The 16,207-nt window shown below is 40.4% G+C and overlaps 1 protein-coding gene across 1 annotated transcript; it reads right to left on the bottom strand.

Annotated features, from left to right (window-relative positions):
* Positions 1-14,267: 14,267 nt before the first annotated feature.
* On the bottom strand, positions 14,268-15,072 carry LOC130079372 (1-phosphatidylinositol phosphodiesterase-like). The gene has a single exon (XM_056244617.1). The coding sequence runs from the start codon at positions 15,058-15,060 to the stop codon at positions 14,293-14,295; it is 768 nt and encodes a 255-aa protein (XP_056100592.1). The 5' UTR covers positions 15,061-15,072; the 3' UTR covers positions 14,268-14,292.
* Between the last annotated feature and the right edge of the window lie 1,135 nt (positions 15,073-16,207).

Raw genomic sequence — 16,207 nt, 5'->3', positions numbered from 1 at the left:
GTGGCATCACAAGCTTTGGCGCAGTGATGGCATCAGGTGCAGAACGCTGAATGTTGTCCTGTGCACGCAGCATGTGCTTGTTGACGTAGGGTGTCAGGGGCACTGGTTGTCGCTGGGTGCAGACGGTGTTCGTGGGTGGTTGGCGGGGTAGAGAGGTGGTTTTTCATAGTGTCCATTGTTTTGTCACAGTCTGTGGTAGCTATAAGTTTAAGGTCAGGTGAAGCAGGGGCTCTGTGACATTTGGTCATACTTGTGGTGAGAGGCTAATGCATGACCCTAAAAGTTCAGAACCACGGTTTAATGGGTTCGCTAGATATGTAGCATAAAGTTAGGTGTTTCATGTGTATCTAGCTAGTGATGTGTATCTAGCTAGTGATGTGTCTCTTTTATCTTTATCATCTTGGCTGTGGATGTTAAGACTTATGTGGTTCCGAGAGTATTTCCTGGAAAGGGCATAGCCGAGATTAAATAAATGACTTAAGATGGCTCTTACGACTTAATTATTTCTCTGGACTTAAGTAGTGGTTCACTACGGCTTGACGAAGTGAATGATGGGGAGAAAAAGGACAGCTTTCCTATTCCAATTATGCTTATTATCAATCCTTTGGACTATAGTTGTGCCCTAGTAAATTGTTGAAATTACCTGTGTTGCAGGGTCACAAAAATGAGTGCACTTGTTGAAAGTAAGCACAATCACAAATAAAGGTGTCTCTGTTTCCTTTCTGGGCCCAATGGGAAATGGAACCACATTCGAACAAGAGAGTAAATTAAATTAAATCATATAGATGACCAAATAGACCGGGGAATAGCTGACTGCTATTATTATCAAAGTGGGAAAAGTAAATAAATAAATAAATAATGAAAACAAAAATTTAAAAGAATAAATAAACATAAAGTAAGTAATCAAAACACAGCGGTAATGATCTGAATGTGATAATAATCAGTAGCACTAGTGACTAACTTTGGATTTGCCCAGACCAACACTCCACAGTGGGTTACAGCGGTTGCGTGTTCAAGCCCACACTCTGTGTGTCCCTCCAAATGTTAAGCCAACATGCTGATGGAAATTCTCATTACTATACGAATTCTTCTCTAGCTGCACAGTTAACATGTAGTTAAACTTAAGTTTATTTGACAGGGCATCTGCAAATTTAGCTTACAGCGCTCAGCCAGGACTATGGTTAATAAGTGAAGGTGAAAGTTTAGCTGAGAGGAATTGAAAGTAAGGAAAGTGAGGAATTACAAACCCTAACTGGGGTAAAAGAAAGTATTCGAGAATACAAAAGTGTAAACAAAAGCTGCAATTAAGGCTTTCAGTGAATGATGCTAACTGCTAACTGTAGAAGTTATTATTTAGCTTAGCCTAAGCTGGGTGAATGCTAGGGTAGGTTAGCCTAGCCATGTAGGCTGATTTGTTTACAACGTGACATCACAAGTTAGCACTTCCTGTGACCAGTTGTTGTCATGGGAACCAGATCATGTCAGAACAATTCAACAGTATCTGCAGAGTGTCTGCACATTTTACTGAGTTATGCATGTTTAAACGGGTTAAAAGGGGACTCCTATACTTTAAGTCTTTCAAGAACTTGGCGTTACATTCAGTAAAATGCAAATGTGTTTTGGCATTTTTTACTTTTACTCATGGAACTCTTCTCTTTACTTTAAACAACTTATTTTATTTGTTTACAGAGTAAGAAAATAGATTAGCTGTACGTCAAAGCTTGTCTAAGCCTATATAGTTTTGCCCTCTTATGCATAAAAGCAGACTTTTCAGCTAGTGAACAGTTTTGACCGCTAGGTATCACTCTGCTTGTAGATGCAGCAAAAATTTAGGTTTTGGTGAGCACACACACAAAAGGTTTTGATTATCTTAGTAGATGTGCATTAAGCAGCGTCGACTGGAGACTGGTTTCTTACATGTCATAACCTATTACTCAAAACAAAAACAAACAAAAAAAAAATTGCATGTTGGTTCTTTTCAGATGTTATACTTCGAGAGTAACAAAAATAGAGTAAAAACAAAAATAAGAGATAGGATGAAACCGGAAATGAAGAGGAAGAAAGGAGTGTTTTACCTATTTAAGTTTAGCTAGGAGACATAAGTAGACTGTTGTTCCTTTTGGGTAAGCTGCTGTTTTAGACTAAACTGGCAGGGACACCTCAAACATCAAGGTCAACAGAAGAAGAAACCACGGGAAGTGTTTGCAGTTCTGTCTGGGGCCTACTGTGCATTTGTGTTATCCGTACTTCATGTACTTAGCTTGGTGCTAAGGAGTGAGGAGGGGTAAAACACAAACAGGAAGTAGAATATTACTGATCTGTGTAACTCGCTAAGGAAACAACAGTCGCTAGATATCGTAATCCTATAGAGAGAAAGAAGATGAGGATAGTGACTAGTGATAGTGACTTTATCTACAATAAAGTAAAGGAAAAGTTAGGACGTCCTTATTGCTCTAGGAGACTAAAGGGAGAGCGTATCAGGCAATGTGATTAAATTTCAAATCTAGTTAAGCTTTGTTGAGCTGAATAAGGATTCAGGGTGAAACCTGAAGTAAATAAATTGAAATAAAATCAAAATAAAAGGGTAAACATCGAGTGTTCTCATAGCTCTAGTAACTAGAATGGAAATCGACTAAGCAAATTGATTTAATTAAATCCCAAATTTAATTTAATTCAACTGAACTGAGTGGGAATGTTCAGGCTCAACAGGTGTAAACACTCACAAATAAAATAGGGGTCGCCTTAAGTCAAAAATAAAATAAATAACAAATGAAAACAAAAGTATCTGGGTTTCAATTTGAAAGTGAAAGTGAAACCAAGAGGGAGGGGGTCAAGAGGTGGTTAAGCAAAGTCTTTATTGTGTCAGAAGCCCGCATCCGCTATTTTGGTTGTTGTAAACAGCGGAGCCAGCGGAAGTGGCTCTGAGGTAGGCAGTTTAGTTCGTAAAGTTGCCAAGCAGTGTTTATTCACCTCAACCTTGAGGGTTGAAAGTGGCCTCAGCTCGTTGTTTAATGCGCCAGGTTTGGCAAGGGCATGTGTTTGATCATATAGCTGCAGGTCAGTCATGACCTTTGGGCAGCAGGTGTCAAAGTCTTTTAGTGAGCTGTAAGGTGCAGGGTAGCACAGTTGAACCTTGACCTAGTGTTGAGTCTGTGTCTTTTCATGGCTGGCTGTGGGAGTTCCTGTGATCTCTGTGGCCTGCCAGTCTGGCTCTGGTGACCTGTGTGACTGAAGGGGGTCAGGTTCTCGCACTTGAGCCCAAACTTGCAGTTGTTTGAAGTCTATTAAAGGCTCAAATCGAACTAGCAGATCTTTGCCAATTCGAAGTGGAAAAGTGTTCATTTGTGAGATGAGCACGGGATGGACTAGACTCGAAGGACCAATTGTCAGGTGGATGTGAGCTACCTGTTCTAGCCAGATGTTGTTCTGGCTGTACAACTGTATGCTCAGCTCACACGTTTGAGATGTAAGAGTTCGATCTTGTCTCTTAGCTTTGAGTCTTTCAAAAAGTTCAGCTGATATCAAAATGAGGTCTTAGCCTGTGCCTAGCAGGGCTTTAATGCTGAAATCAAGGTCTATCGTGATGGCTAGGTAGAGCTTTCGGGCCACCCCCTTTTGGATCAGGTTTCCCAGGAGTCTTGGCGTTGGGGCTGGTGTGTTGATCGATGGGCGGTTAGGGCCGGCCTTGTGTGGGTCGCTGCGGAGGCAGGTAGCCAAAACAGCATTGCTTGGTCTTTCGGGACTTTGGTCCCAGTTGTGTGACACTGTGCTGTCATGCTCAGGCTGTGCAGCGGTCAGCTGTGGTGGCTGGGTGATGCTGTCACTTTGTGGTGTGACAGCTGGCTCTGTGGCCTGGGGCCAACGAGCAGTGTTCAGGGTGCTTAGACACAGGATGTCGGGCTCGTACCTCTTGTTTCTCTTGTGAGATCTCCCGTGAAGAAGCTCTTTCAGCACCTTCCGGATCTCTGCCGTCTCTGACGTGGCTGGGTGTTGTGGGGCGCCCTCTATGGGCAGCTCTGAGTAGTGTTCAGAGACAGAGTAGATTGTTGGGTTTTTCAAAGTCTTTTGGACACAGTCTTTTGCTTGGTGTAAGCTTTTTGGGCCAAGTTTCTTAGCTGGTGGTGTTTTTTTTTTTTTTTGAACGGTGGACTTTCACCTTTCTTTTCAGCTCTGTGTTGTTGGCTGAAAGGTGCGGACCGGCTGGTCAGGGGAAACCTTGTGGTGTGTGTTTCCCCTTTCCGGTCGCTTTGTAATCTATAGGAGTGTTTCAGCTCTCTGTGAACAATGTCAATTTTGTATATGATATTGTCTTTGTGCTGAATGAGTTCATGGATTTCAGCTTGGGCCGCTTGCAAGTGTTTTTCGCAGGCCTTGGCTTTAGTGTATATTTCTTTTAGTTCAGTCTCTGCTCTTGCAAGGAGAGCTTCACCGTTTTGGAGTTTCATGTTGAGCTCCTCTCTGGTTTCTTTCTCTGACTGCTCTTTTCGGTCTGTGTGTAGACGAAGATCAGACAGGGCAGTTTGAAGTCTTTCCACTTCCTTCTGTAGCTTGGGGTCGGTGTCATCCTCTTCCTCGGTTTCGAGGAGTAGTTGATCTAGACGATTGACGATCTGGGCCTCCTCCGCTTGCATCTTTAGCGTTGCTCCTTCATGCTCCAGGGCGATGCGGCTCCTTTCGTGGAGGCGTGCTTGTGCGATGAGCTTGTGAGCGAGGTTTCCGACGTGTCGGGCCCAGTCTTTGTCGTTGTAGCTTTGGCTCGATTTGTGAGCCATCAGCTTGTCCAAGTTGGCGTCCAGCTGCTCTTGGCTCGGGGGCTCTGAGTCACTGGCGACTTTGGGGAGGAGTAGAGGTGTGGTGGATCTCAGCCATGTCTCCAGGTTGTCCCAGCGGGCTGCGGGACAGGAAGACCGGAACAATACTGGCTCACTGCGGGCGAGAGGAGCACAGCACACACACAAGAAAGCAAAACCACTGCAAGTTCGTTTACGAGCTAATGAATTATGCTAATACGGGCTATGCCGTCTATGAGAATTTTGGCTAACTGATGCAGACAGTTAGATTGGGACAATTTGCGTAGGTCAGCGCAAGGCCTAAATAAAGATTTTGACAGGGCGGCAGCCTAGTGGGTCACATGGTGATGCTAGCTGCTCAGTGGTCGATCTGTTATTTAGCTGTCCTTTGTGTCATAGGTTCTGTCTCTAGGTGAACTGAAAGAAACAAATCACAACAGAACAAAAAAAATAGTGTGATAGAAAAGATTGCAGTAAAATTAAACAGAACAAATGAATAGGTCTGTAATAAAAGGGGAGATATACTAACACAGAGAGTGTTACAGGGGATAAAGAGGCCTGGTGCCTGCTTTTCAGCTGGATTTATAGCCGGGCCCACGGGCTAGTGGGTTTACCGGTGGGAAGCCTAGGAAAAAGGGGTGTGGCTTAGAGAAGAGAAGATGGGCTCAACACTTAAATGGCCAGGGGAATATCTAATATTCTCTGGCCTAGCCTAAGTGGATGGATTTTACCTTATTTAGTTTGCCTGGGTGAATTGAGGTCACTCTGGCTGGAGCCAGCGTCGTGGTCAATCCTTCCGTCGCCCCCACGCTCAACCGCCGTGTCCTCGGGCCTCTCTGTTCATCTGTACCAAGGTGCGTTCCTCTCAAACAATCTGCCACTTTGGAGTGCCAGATTTCTGATGACACAGTTTTATGTGTCGCACCAATGGGGAGAGACAGAAAAGTCAGAGACTCACTCACGGTCCGCGCCGGTAACGCCAGTCAGACAAACCAGCTTGCCGGAAACCAGCCAGAGATGATCGTCAAATCACGACAGCGCCCTGGGGAATTCTACGTACAAATATAGAACAGGATTTAGCAAGCGAAACTCAAAGTTAATTAAGGTTTTCTTGTTTAACCCAATGGAGTAATTATGTATGTAGAAATAAAGGCAAAGGCTTTATTAAATAATAGTAAACAAAAAGGAAATTATGATAATGTTGGTAATTATCAAAATGACCTAACCCAAAAGAGAAAATAGAAAATAACGAAAGCCAGAGGCACAAAGGAGGAGGCAGGTAGTAGCGTGTTTGTGTCACTTGAATAGACAAACTTAATTCAAATTTAATTCAAAGAGGGTTAAATTAAATTTAAATAAGCATGTACGAAGAATTAAAGGGAAAATCAGAATAATATCAAATAATCACTAATGATAGCAGTGAAGTATCATCCACAATTATTAGATAATCAAAAACGAAAGGTAGAACTGGAGAGAGCAGGCTGAACGCAGGAGGAAGTGAACCGTAGTAGTGGGTTTTTGCCACCAGGGGGCGCACTTGTGGTTAACCTGGTTGAATCAGCCACCTTAATTTAAATTTAAATTCAAAGGAGTTGAAATCAAATCTAAATATGCGTGTAAGGGGATTGAAAAGTCAAGATGATATCCTATAATAATTAACGATAACAGTGAAGTATCGTCAATAATTATACAATAATCAGAAGGGAAAGGTAGAAATAAAACAATTCATAACGGAATGAAAAGAGAGAAAAGAGAGAAAACAAAATTGACATGAGAAACTTAATTCAAATTAAAGTTAGGAATTTGATATTCCAAACCGAATTTGAATAGGTGTAAGACGAGTTAAAGATCAGCATAATATCTGATGGTAAATCAGATGGCTGAATAGGCAACTTGATTTAAATTAAAATTAAAATTTGTTAAACTCAATTTAAATAAGCGTGTACCGAAAGTTAAAGATCAGAATTATCTCTGATAATAATCAAGATTACTGCAAGGTATCATTAATAATTATGAAATAATCCAAAGAGAGAAGTAGAAATAAAACAATTCACAACGGAATGGAAAAAAAAGGAAAAGAGGAATCGACATGAGAAACTTAATTCAAATTTAAATTAGGAATTTGATATTCCAAACCAAATTTGAATAAGTGTAAGACGAGTTAAAGATCAGAATAATATCTGATGATAATCACGACTACTGTAAGGTATCCGTGATGGCACATCAAATAAAACCAACTGGAAATTGACCACTTCAAAACAGAATGAAAGCAGGAAAAGTGATAAACCGACTTAGCAGGGGATGCCACGAGGGAGCGCCCCTTTTTAAGTGGGTATCAGTGACTGAGCTGAGAGTCTTAACTTAAATTTTAATTCAAATCTTGTTTGAATCAAATTCAAAATAATTGTAATCAGTCAGGGCAGGAAAATCTAACATCCAATAATATTTAGCACAAGCAGAGCTGTTAATGCACATATATATATTGAAGTTAGACCGCAGAGTTCATTATCACAGGGAAAATGAAAAAGAGAAAAAAAAAACAAAAAAAAAAAACAAGAGAGAATTTGAAAACAAAGTGACCTGTTTGCCAATGCCCACACGGTGGCGCAATTTAGCTCGCGCAGAATGATGTCACGGAGCGGAAGTAATTAGAGGCCTGCATTTCAGCCCGAGCCCGACGGGCCCCGACTTATTTATGCTCCTAGGGCCGGGCTTCGGGCCAATTTTCACGTCATAGTTCACACGCGGGCCGGGCCTCGGGCCTGTTTTAGGCTTATCTTTTTTATAGCCTATTTTAGACATTAATTAAAATAAAACATGAGAAGATGACGATTGAAAAGCAAACATAGAAAGACGTTTTATAACCTATCACACTGACATAAGACTGACACATGACAGTCTGCTCATGCTCACGCTCACGCACACGCACACACACACACACACACACAGGTTTCCCGGCGGCGCGATCTGAGATTCGCGCGACCGGCTCGTTCTAGTGTCCCGCTATGGTAGCGAGCGTGACTTCAGCGCAGCTGGAAAAAGTACGACTGGATTAAAACCTTCCACTGTGGATGCTGTGCTTTTTCTTCACGATGCTCTGAGACTGTTCTTAGCCATGTTAGGAGGAGGTTGTTTTTTGTTTGATTGGACTTTATTTTCATGAGTCTGTTGGAAACTATTGGAAATGGCCATGTTCTGTAGTGAAGACTTGATTTTTGAGGTAAGATAACCTGCATGTTTGTTTTTAATGTAATTTATTTGATTTGTTTAGATTGCATTCTCTGTATTGTAGCCTATATTATAAATTCATTTAGTTTGCGAGCGCTGTTGCGACTGAGCAGCAGAGCAGTTTGCCTCAGCTTTTCAAAAATGACAATAAACGTTTAAACTAACGTTAAATGTCTGTGTGATATGCTTAAGTTGTTTTATATCTATGGATTTTATTGTAGCCAAGTAAAGTGTTGATTTGAGAGGCTATAAATCAATCAATGGATCAAACATGTTTAACTCGCTGTCGGCTGCTTGGTCGTCATAAATTTTGTTTTTTGTTTTTTCTTAATTAACTTTATAAAGAAATGAAAATAAACCTACCGGTAAATACTTTGCCATTGAAAACAAAATATATCTGGTTGGTTTACTGACTGCAACATAGGTCAGGCTGTTTATCTTTTTTTCTTTCTTTTTTTTTTTTACGGGCTCGGGTCGGACTCGGGCTGATCATTCTGATGAGCTGTCGGACACGGGCCGGGCTAGGGCCTGAGCGTCTCGGGGCAGGGCCGGGCTAGGGCCTAGATTTGAGGCCCGTGCAGGGCTCTAGAAGTAATCTGAGACTATACTGGAAGGCTGCCCTCCAGTGTTCGTCAGCGGAATTACATTCAGTGTGATTTTACGCTGAGAATTTCTTTCTCCTAACGTCCACACGATGGCGCCATTTGAAGTCATGGGGTTGAAGTAACTTGCACTATTAAGCACTAAAAAGGTGTCTTTAGTGTTTGTCAGCGGAACTGAGCACTCGGCTTCAGAGTGATTTAACTCTGAGTGCGTTTCTATGCGTCAGTTGTCTGCAAAAATCACAATTATTTCAAAATCTCGGCGGATTTTTGGTGCTATATTTCACAAAAGTGTGTGGCAGGATTTCTTCACTGCACTACACGTAAATTGTGGACAACAGGAATTATTCATCTGTTGCTTCGGCTCCCGTACACACACAATCAATAGCACTTATGATTCAAATGTGTTAGGTTTACAATTGGTTAGCTACGCCCATTTGTACCAGGAGTTATCGTTAATCTAACGATTATATATCAGGCCTTTTACTACTGAATCAAAGGACTCTCGCTTTGATCAGATTGTCTCACACTAAAAAGAGATTCCTTCGTCTTAATAGGCGGTTTTAGACATATTAAAATGTATCACCTGCAGAGAGTTGTCTTCATCTCAAAACAGGACATTCGTGATATTAATACTGCAGTGTACTCATTTAACAGTGATAAAAACATGTCTATGCATATTTTAGCAGCTGTTAACATGTAACGTTACTGACTGACGTCCGGTTTTTGCCTGTCAGTTAGGAGTGAGTTCGCAGTGCGACTTATCTCACAATTTCAAAATTCCATATCGTGCGTGCACAAAATTATTAATAACCATATAAACAGATTGAAACTGAATTTGCTCATAAAACAAAGTTTGAAATGCGTCGCGTTCTCCACCATCTTTGTAGCCACATCGAGATGTGCCTTAATTAGCTCAAATTATGCATAGGGAATTTTAATAATTAATCATGAATATGATTAATATATTGCATATTACAGTTAAATTATCGAAATTGAAAATAGATCGATTGTATATATGAATGGTAAATCATAACGAATTATAATTCCTCATTCATATATCAATGGTCTCATTACAGATCGATTATATGAGACAACTTTAAGGGAATCAATTTAGTTTATCAAACAATCGGTTTGTCCAGCAAACAGCCGTAAGGTTAACTAACCAACTTCTCAACAAGGTTGTCCCTTTTTATAAACTCCAAGAAATCTCAATGTTCCGGCCGTGAACATTAATTTTCAGGTGTTTATAAAATTTACGTTACTGATATAGTAACAACTTGTAAAGCTTTTGTAGCTATAGGACCGCATTTCATTGACTTATAAAGTATGAGCATTCAAAAACAATCAAAAATATAATGGTTTTAATAAAATGAAACTACGGATACAGAATTCTACATTTAAACACGGGATACATGTATGTACAGTAAACAGTAAAACTAATGATACAGACGAACAACAAACAGGAGTGAGAGAGAGAGATTGCGAGAGCGCAAGATTGGGAGTGAGAGAGAGAGAGAGAGAGAGAGAGAGAGAGAGAGAGAGAGAGAGAGAGAGAGAGAGAGAGAAGATGAGAGATCTTCTGGTTTGGCAAAATTCATCACAGACACAGAACCTTTTTAGACACCAAGAATCAACAGATCTTAAACCTTGAACGAATGGTAAACGGTTACTTGCACAGGTAAAGCTCTTTGTGGTTGATGTGAAGCAGGGTGCGTGTCTCTGTCCTCGCGTCATGCGTTCACGTGGTCTTTCAGAGCGGGCAAAGCGCGTTAGTTTGAATGAAGGCTTAAAGGTCTTTGGTTCTCCTGGTGTTGCTGAGGAAAACTGTGTCTTGCGTGTGTGTGTATCTCTGTCATGTGGCTGCCGAGCGTTCGGGTTCGTCCAGCGAGCGCGGCGTGTTTGAATGTCCTTGTAGGTGAAGCTTGCCAGTCTGGCTGTGTTCATTTTCTTCGCGAGAAGACATGAACAGAGGAGCCTTCGAAAAAGATAAAATAAACTTGAAGAAAACAAAAAGAGAAACGATGGATCATCACACTAAGGCGATGTCCAGACGCACGAGGGGTCACATGATGAAGCCACGAAGAGCAGGAAGAGCCAGGGAGTTTTGGCAGAGGGTTTTCAGGAAGCTTTCAGAAGGGTTTCAGCAGCCGCCTAGGGAAGCTCGGCGCGTCTCTTTAAGGACACTTAGGTTCACGCCCCTTCTGGCATGAAGGCACCAATCAGCTGGGAGAAAAGTGCCCACGGAAGATTCCTCTTTGTCTTGTCAGGATCATTTATGATGGTATAACATTTTGTCATTCCTACCCAGAAAGATTGTACAAACCGGACAATAGATTTTACAGTAATATCCTATGTATGACTGGTTCAGTCAAGACAAGACGGTCAAACAGCTACCAGACATGGCAGGTAAAAGTAGAAGAACATAGAGTTGCATTCATATGCAGAATTACAAGCATTTTAAAGTTGGTTAACACGCTATAAAATTGTCAGTACTTCCTGTATGGCATGTGACGACATCTAAGCACAAAATGAATACATTTAAAACATTTAGAGGTACTTTTCTCTGAAAAGTTCCATGGCTGGTGTTTGTGTGTTAATGTGTTGGAACATTCTTTTGATGAACTCTTAGACTTCAGAGCTATACACTAGCAAACCACACTTCTATTATAAAGCAAAGCTAATAAGATATGCATGGGTACAGGAAGGTTGGATACAATTTCTGTGATATATACATTTATATACACAATATAGGACATTTGTGTGTGTGTGTGCATTAATGTGTGATTGTCCTTAAGCGTTCAGGCAGCTTTGTGGACTCTTTCTGTGTGGGGGGGGGGGATGCGTGTCTCGTGAGACGGCGAGGTACGAATGGTTGTCCATTTGTTGAAGACAACGCTAGCTTGTTCCAAATGTGTCATGTGCTAGCCATAGTGGCACCAATCTGGTCAACATGCCCGAAGGGGGTCGTATACAGAATGCCCCCTTTGTTTACTCACGAAGAACTGACCTTTGTTTGCAAATCGGGATTCGCTAATTTAGATACATCTCTCCGGATACCCTGTCAGAGTCACTACAGGGTGGTACATCGATCCAGGGTTTCCACTGTGTAGCCTACATCCTGCCCGAATCGCCCGATTCGGCGAAGGAAGGCCGACCATCGCTATCTGCGCTCGTTTTGCAGATCGTCTCAAGTTCAACGAGAATCTCCGCAGCTCAAGATGGCGCTATAGTCTATGCTCGCTCCCTGGTCAATAAAACTTTTATCTGCAACGACTTCATCACTTCAAATCGAGGGGGTAATCCACCAGCCGGAAACTGAAGCCTCCCCGGGGGCCACCGTTGGCTAACAAGCCTTCACCTCCTGTTAGCATTCCATTGACTCCCATTCATTCATTGACGACAATGTATAAAAGGCTCCATTACCTTGTATCTTACGTTATGGCCCCGTAGAAGCAGTTTTTGTAAAAATAGGCTAACGATTGCGTCATAACACGCGACTCTCTGTCGCACAATAGAGAAATTATCGTATAAACAGAAGTAGAGGCTCGCTCGCAATCGGGGTGATGTGGAGGCATAAAGTCAAGGGAGAAGCCCATAGAGAGTTGTAAAGTTGCTCCTGCTGCTAGCTCATGGACAGCTAATACTCACGCTCTCCGGCTCTGCAAGATTCGGAAGGGAATGATTCAGATTCCTCTTGGCACAGCTACTAGAAGACGTACAACTGTGAGACAGGTTGCTCACGTCACATCTACGTCATCAAGCTCAGTGTGAGTCTGCGCAGTGCGCTTGGCAATCAGGAAGTGAGTGCTTCTAATTGACTTCACTTTTCTCCGTTGAAGTCTATGGGGTCGCTGTGTCCATTTATTTTACTGTCTATGCTTCAAATGATCTGGAATTCTTCTTTGTGACACATGAGTCATGGGTAAAATCAGGTGACCTAAGTCCTTTCTCTGAACTTGTGCCTCCTAACTTTGAATTTTTTAATACCCTTCGTCCTACAGGGCGAGGAGGAGGTCTTGTGACGGTTTTTAAAAATATCTTGCAAGACTACTGACTACTGCCAGTCCTACTGTCACATTGTTAATGTGTTCTGTTCTGTGTTGTGATCTTGTTTCCCCCGGTCTTTGTGATTTTGGTTTAGTCCTGTTAGTTTTTCCCTGTCTGTTTAATTAGAAATTCCCTACACCTGCGTGTCTTGTTAATTTTCCCATTAACCCCAGTTCATTTAAGCCCTGTGGTTTCCCTCAGTGTTTGTTGGTCGTCGTCTATGTATGGTTGTGTTTTGCTGAGTTCCTGTTATTCTCCTGAGTTCCTGTATTTTCCTGAGTTCCTGTATTTTCCTGAGTTCCTGTATTTTCCTGAGTTCCTGTATTTTCCTGAGTTCCTGTATTTTCCTGAGTTCCTGTATTTTCCTGAGTTCCTGTATTTTCCTGAGTTCCTGTATTTTCCTGAGTTCCTGTATTTTCCTGAGTTCCTGTATTTTCCTGAGTTCCTGTATTTTCCTGTAACCTGAGTTTGAGAATAAACCAGCTGCATTGAAATTCTGTTCCCTCGTCTTCAGCAACCTGCACAGACCTGACCCCTACTAGCTTTGAGGTTCTGTTGATTCATTTGAATTCCTCTAATTCTGTACTGATTGTTTTAATTTACAGACCACCTGCATCGAACAATAATTAATTTGTTGACTTTTTGGGGGAAATTCTGACTAAATACGATTGCATTTTAATTTTGGGCGATTTCAATATTCATGTCTGCTATGCAGCTAATGCCTTAGCAAAGGATTTTTTTAAACCTTATATCTTCATTAAACTTTGTACAATGGGTAAAGGCCCCAACAACAGGAATGTTGTTCTTGTTCATGATGACTTGAATTACTGTTTAATATGGGAGATGTAAGCAATGTTGTCATTGCTAATAGTTACCAATCTTACCATCACTCCACAATGTTGAATCATATAAAAGAAAGATTTAATGGTTTTAGGGCAAATTTGAAATGCACTGTCTGTAAATAATTGATTATTGTACATTCAAACAGCACCATCTATCTGCTGTTTATTGCTAGTAGAGTGAGACTGGGGGTTCTATTGCATCACATGTGACGTTTCCAAGTGGTCAAAATAGTTTAAGTTTACAAATTAGTACTACATTGCAAATTATCTATTTTAACAACAAGTAGGCTATTCCAAATTGTGCCGCTTTCGTTCATGCCTTAATAGATAAAGTGATGGAAGCTAATACCAAAAGCATGCATTTAAAAAGTCATTAATTATGGTTTCATGTTGACTTTTCAACAAAAAGCTAATGAGCCATTGAAATTGCAATGCTTTATTTAGTTCAGAAACAAGGATCATACACCAAATCAATCAGACAGTTAAGAATGTTAAAACGACACCAATCAGTATTGTAATCATCAATCAAAACTTCTGGTAGTTGTTGAGCTGTAGATGTTTTGCCCATGTCTATTTAAAAAAAAAATGTTGTCATTTACTCAAGCTATGTTGTTCCAAACCCATGAAACAACAATGATTTCTTATTTTTGAAATAACACAACACTTCCAATATTGATTATATAATTTGTCTGTTTAACAATTTTCAATTATCTGATTAAAAACAACGAGAACATACATTTCTTGATGAACCCATGTGGAAAAAGTAAAGACTGAAAAATCTTAGGTATTGAATTTGATGACCATTTCAATCAAGTCAAAACTTGGAAAATCCATGGCTATGATCCCAAAACAAGGCTTGGGACTCTTTTTTAATTCCTTTGCAAGATGATCTATCAAAGAAGGATTGATTTTCTTTGCCAATTTTTGTGGCAATAAAAAAAAACCCATATATGTACCTAAGCTTGTGCCACTCGAGTAGCTCAGACTAATTTTCTCAGCAGAATCAGTTCTACATTGAGTAGCAGCTTTTTCCAGATGCTGTTTAATTTTTGTCACTTTGTCTTGGACTTTAGTTACTTTATGGTCTCCTATTTGGTCAGTTTCAAACAACTTAATCCCCAGCTGAAAGCTGTTTTTCTGAACAAAAACAATCTTTCCTCTTACTTCACCAATGCTCGGAATTTTCTCATTTTTATAAATATCGTTATCATTTTTAATCAATTTTTCAACTAAATTTGGAACTTTTCCCTTCATAGGAAAAACGGGCTTAACTCTGAGAAGCACTACCTCATTTCTGAACTGAGTTAAAAATGTCTTGACTATGCAGATAACTTCTGGCAATGATGTTCTTTGGTAAATCGGTCCATGCATAATTCTTAATCCAAAGCCAGACACTCTGAGGTCGAAGTAGCGTATCCCAGCCTTTAGCTGGTCCTCTGTTGACCATGCCTGACATTCTGTTGGTGCTCCTCCATGAAGAGCCAAGGCGTCATGGGTACCAGGAATAGTGAGGGTAGAGATGAGCTTGTTATTGTCCAGAGTTTCCATCCACTTACTAGTGTCAGGACTGGCTGGTTTGCATTCATCAACTATTATTTGTTCGAGTTCGCTTTCATCAGCGCCCGTAATGCCATCATCTTCATCTTGCCCTTTACTCTTTAGCAGTCTGTGGAACAAAACCAGAATATCAAGTTAACAATGTCCTTGATCAAATAAAAAAATAAAAAAAAAATAAAAAAAGTGATTCTTCATATCAAAATGCATAGAACTAAAAACTATTAAAATCTTTTTTTCTAGCACAAAGCAAATAACAAATTTTGCATAAAAAAATAGGGCAAATATATGATTTCGTTTTTAATATTTGTAAGCAACAATGGCCCAACATCAGCCTACGGTTCCCTCCATGATACACTGCATGATAAAAGCATAAACTGACCATCAGTTGTTCTTTAGGTGATAACATGCAAAAATGAAGACAGCCACGCCTGCGATTAAAAGGCATTTGAATTTGACAGAAATGTCACATGGGGGTCAACCTCTGCGTAGCCTTGTTTAGAGAAAATATTTGTATATATTACTAATAAAAAAGGAAACGTCAATTCTTGTTTCTGTTTGTTTCATACAAACCAAATTTTCCAACAAATCATTCTGTACAGTCATGAAACAGATTTTTTCATACTTACAACAGCATCAGAATAAACAGAGTTTTCCCTGTAATTATCTTCATCTTTACCTGTGATTATCAAAGAATGAATCAATACATTAGTAAAAGGTATATCTCTATACAAAAAAGTGAATAATTTAGAAGGTTCCACAGACACAAAAAATATATACAGAATTTTTTTTTTCTTAATAGTTTTTCACAAATGAGAGAGAGAGAGAGAGAGAGAGAGAGAGAGAGAGAGAGAGAGAGAGAGAGAGAGAGAGAGAGAGAGAGAGAGAGAGAGAGAGAGAGAGAGAGAGAGAGAGAGAGAGAGAGAGAGAGAGAGAGAGAATGAGAATGTGCAGTGATAAATGTCTTTTGACCCAAAATTGAAGTCATTATTTTTTTTTCTGGTTTATTTTGATGGTCTATAAGTATAAGAAACTATAAGTCACTTTGCAACTAAATAACAACTAACTCTCATTAAAGTATTAGAAGATAGTTCGGGTTAGTGGAATAAGTTGACATGTATTTGCAAAGTTATTTGGTTAC

The sequence above is a fragment of the Rhinichthys klamathensis genome, unplaced genomic scaffold, assembly GCF_029890125.1.
Source record: "Rhinichthys klamathensis goyatoka isolate OS25496 unplaced genomic scaffold, OSU_Roscu_1.1 h1tg001020l_1, whole genome shotgun sequence".
Classification (NCBI taxonomy): domain Eukaryota; kingdom Metazoa; phylum Chordata; class Actinopteri; order Cypriniformes; family Leuciscidae; genus Rhinichthys; species Rhinichthys klamathensis.
The sequence above is the reverse complement of the archived record's forward strand: the minus strand, read 5'-3'. Positions and strand labels throughout refer to the sequence as shown.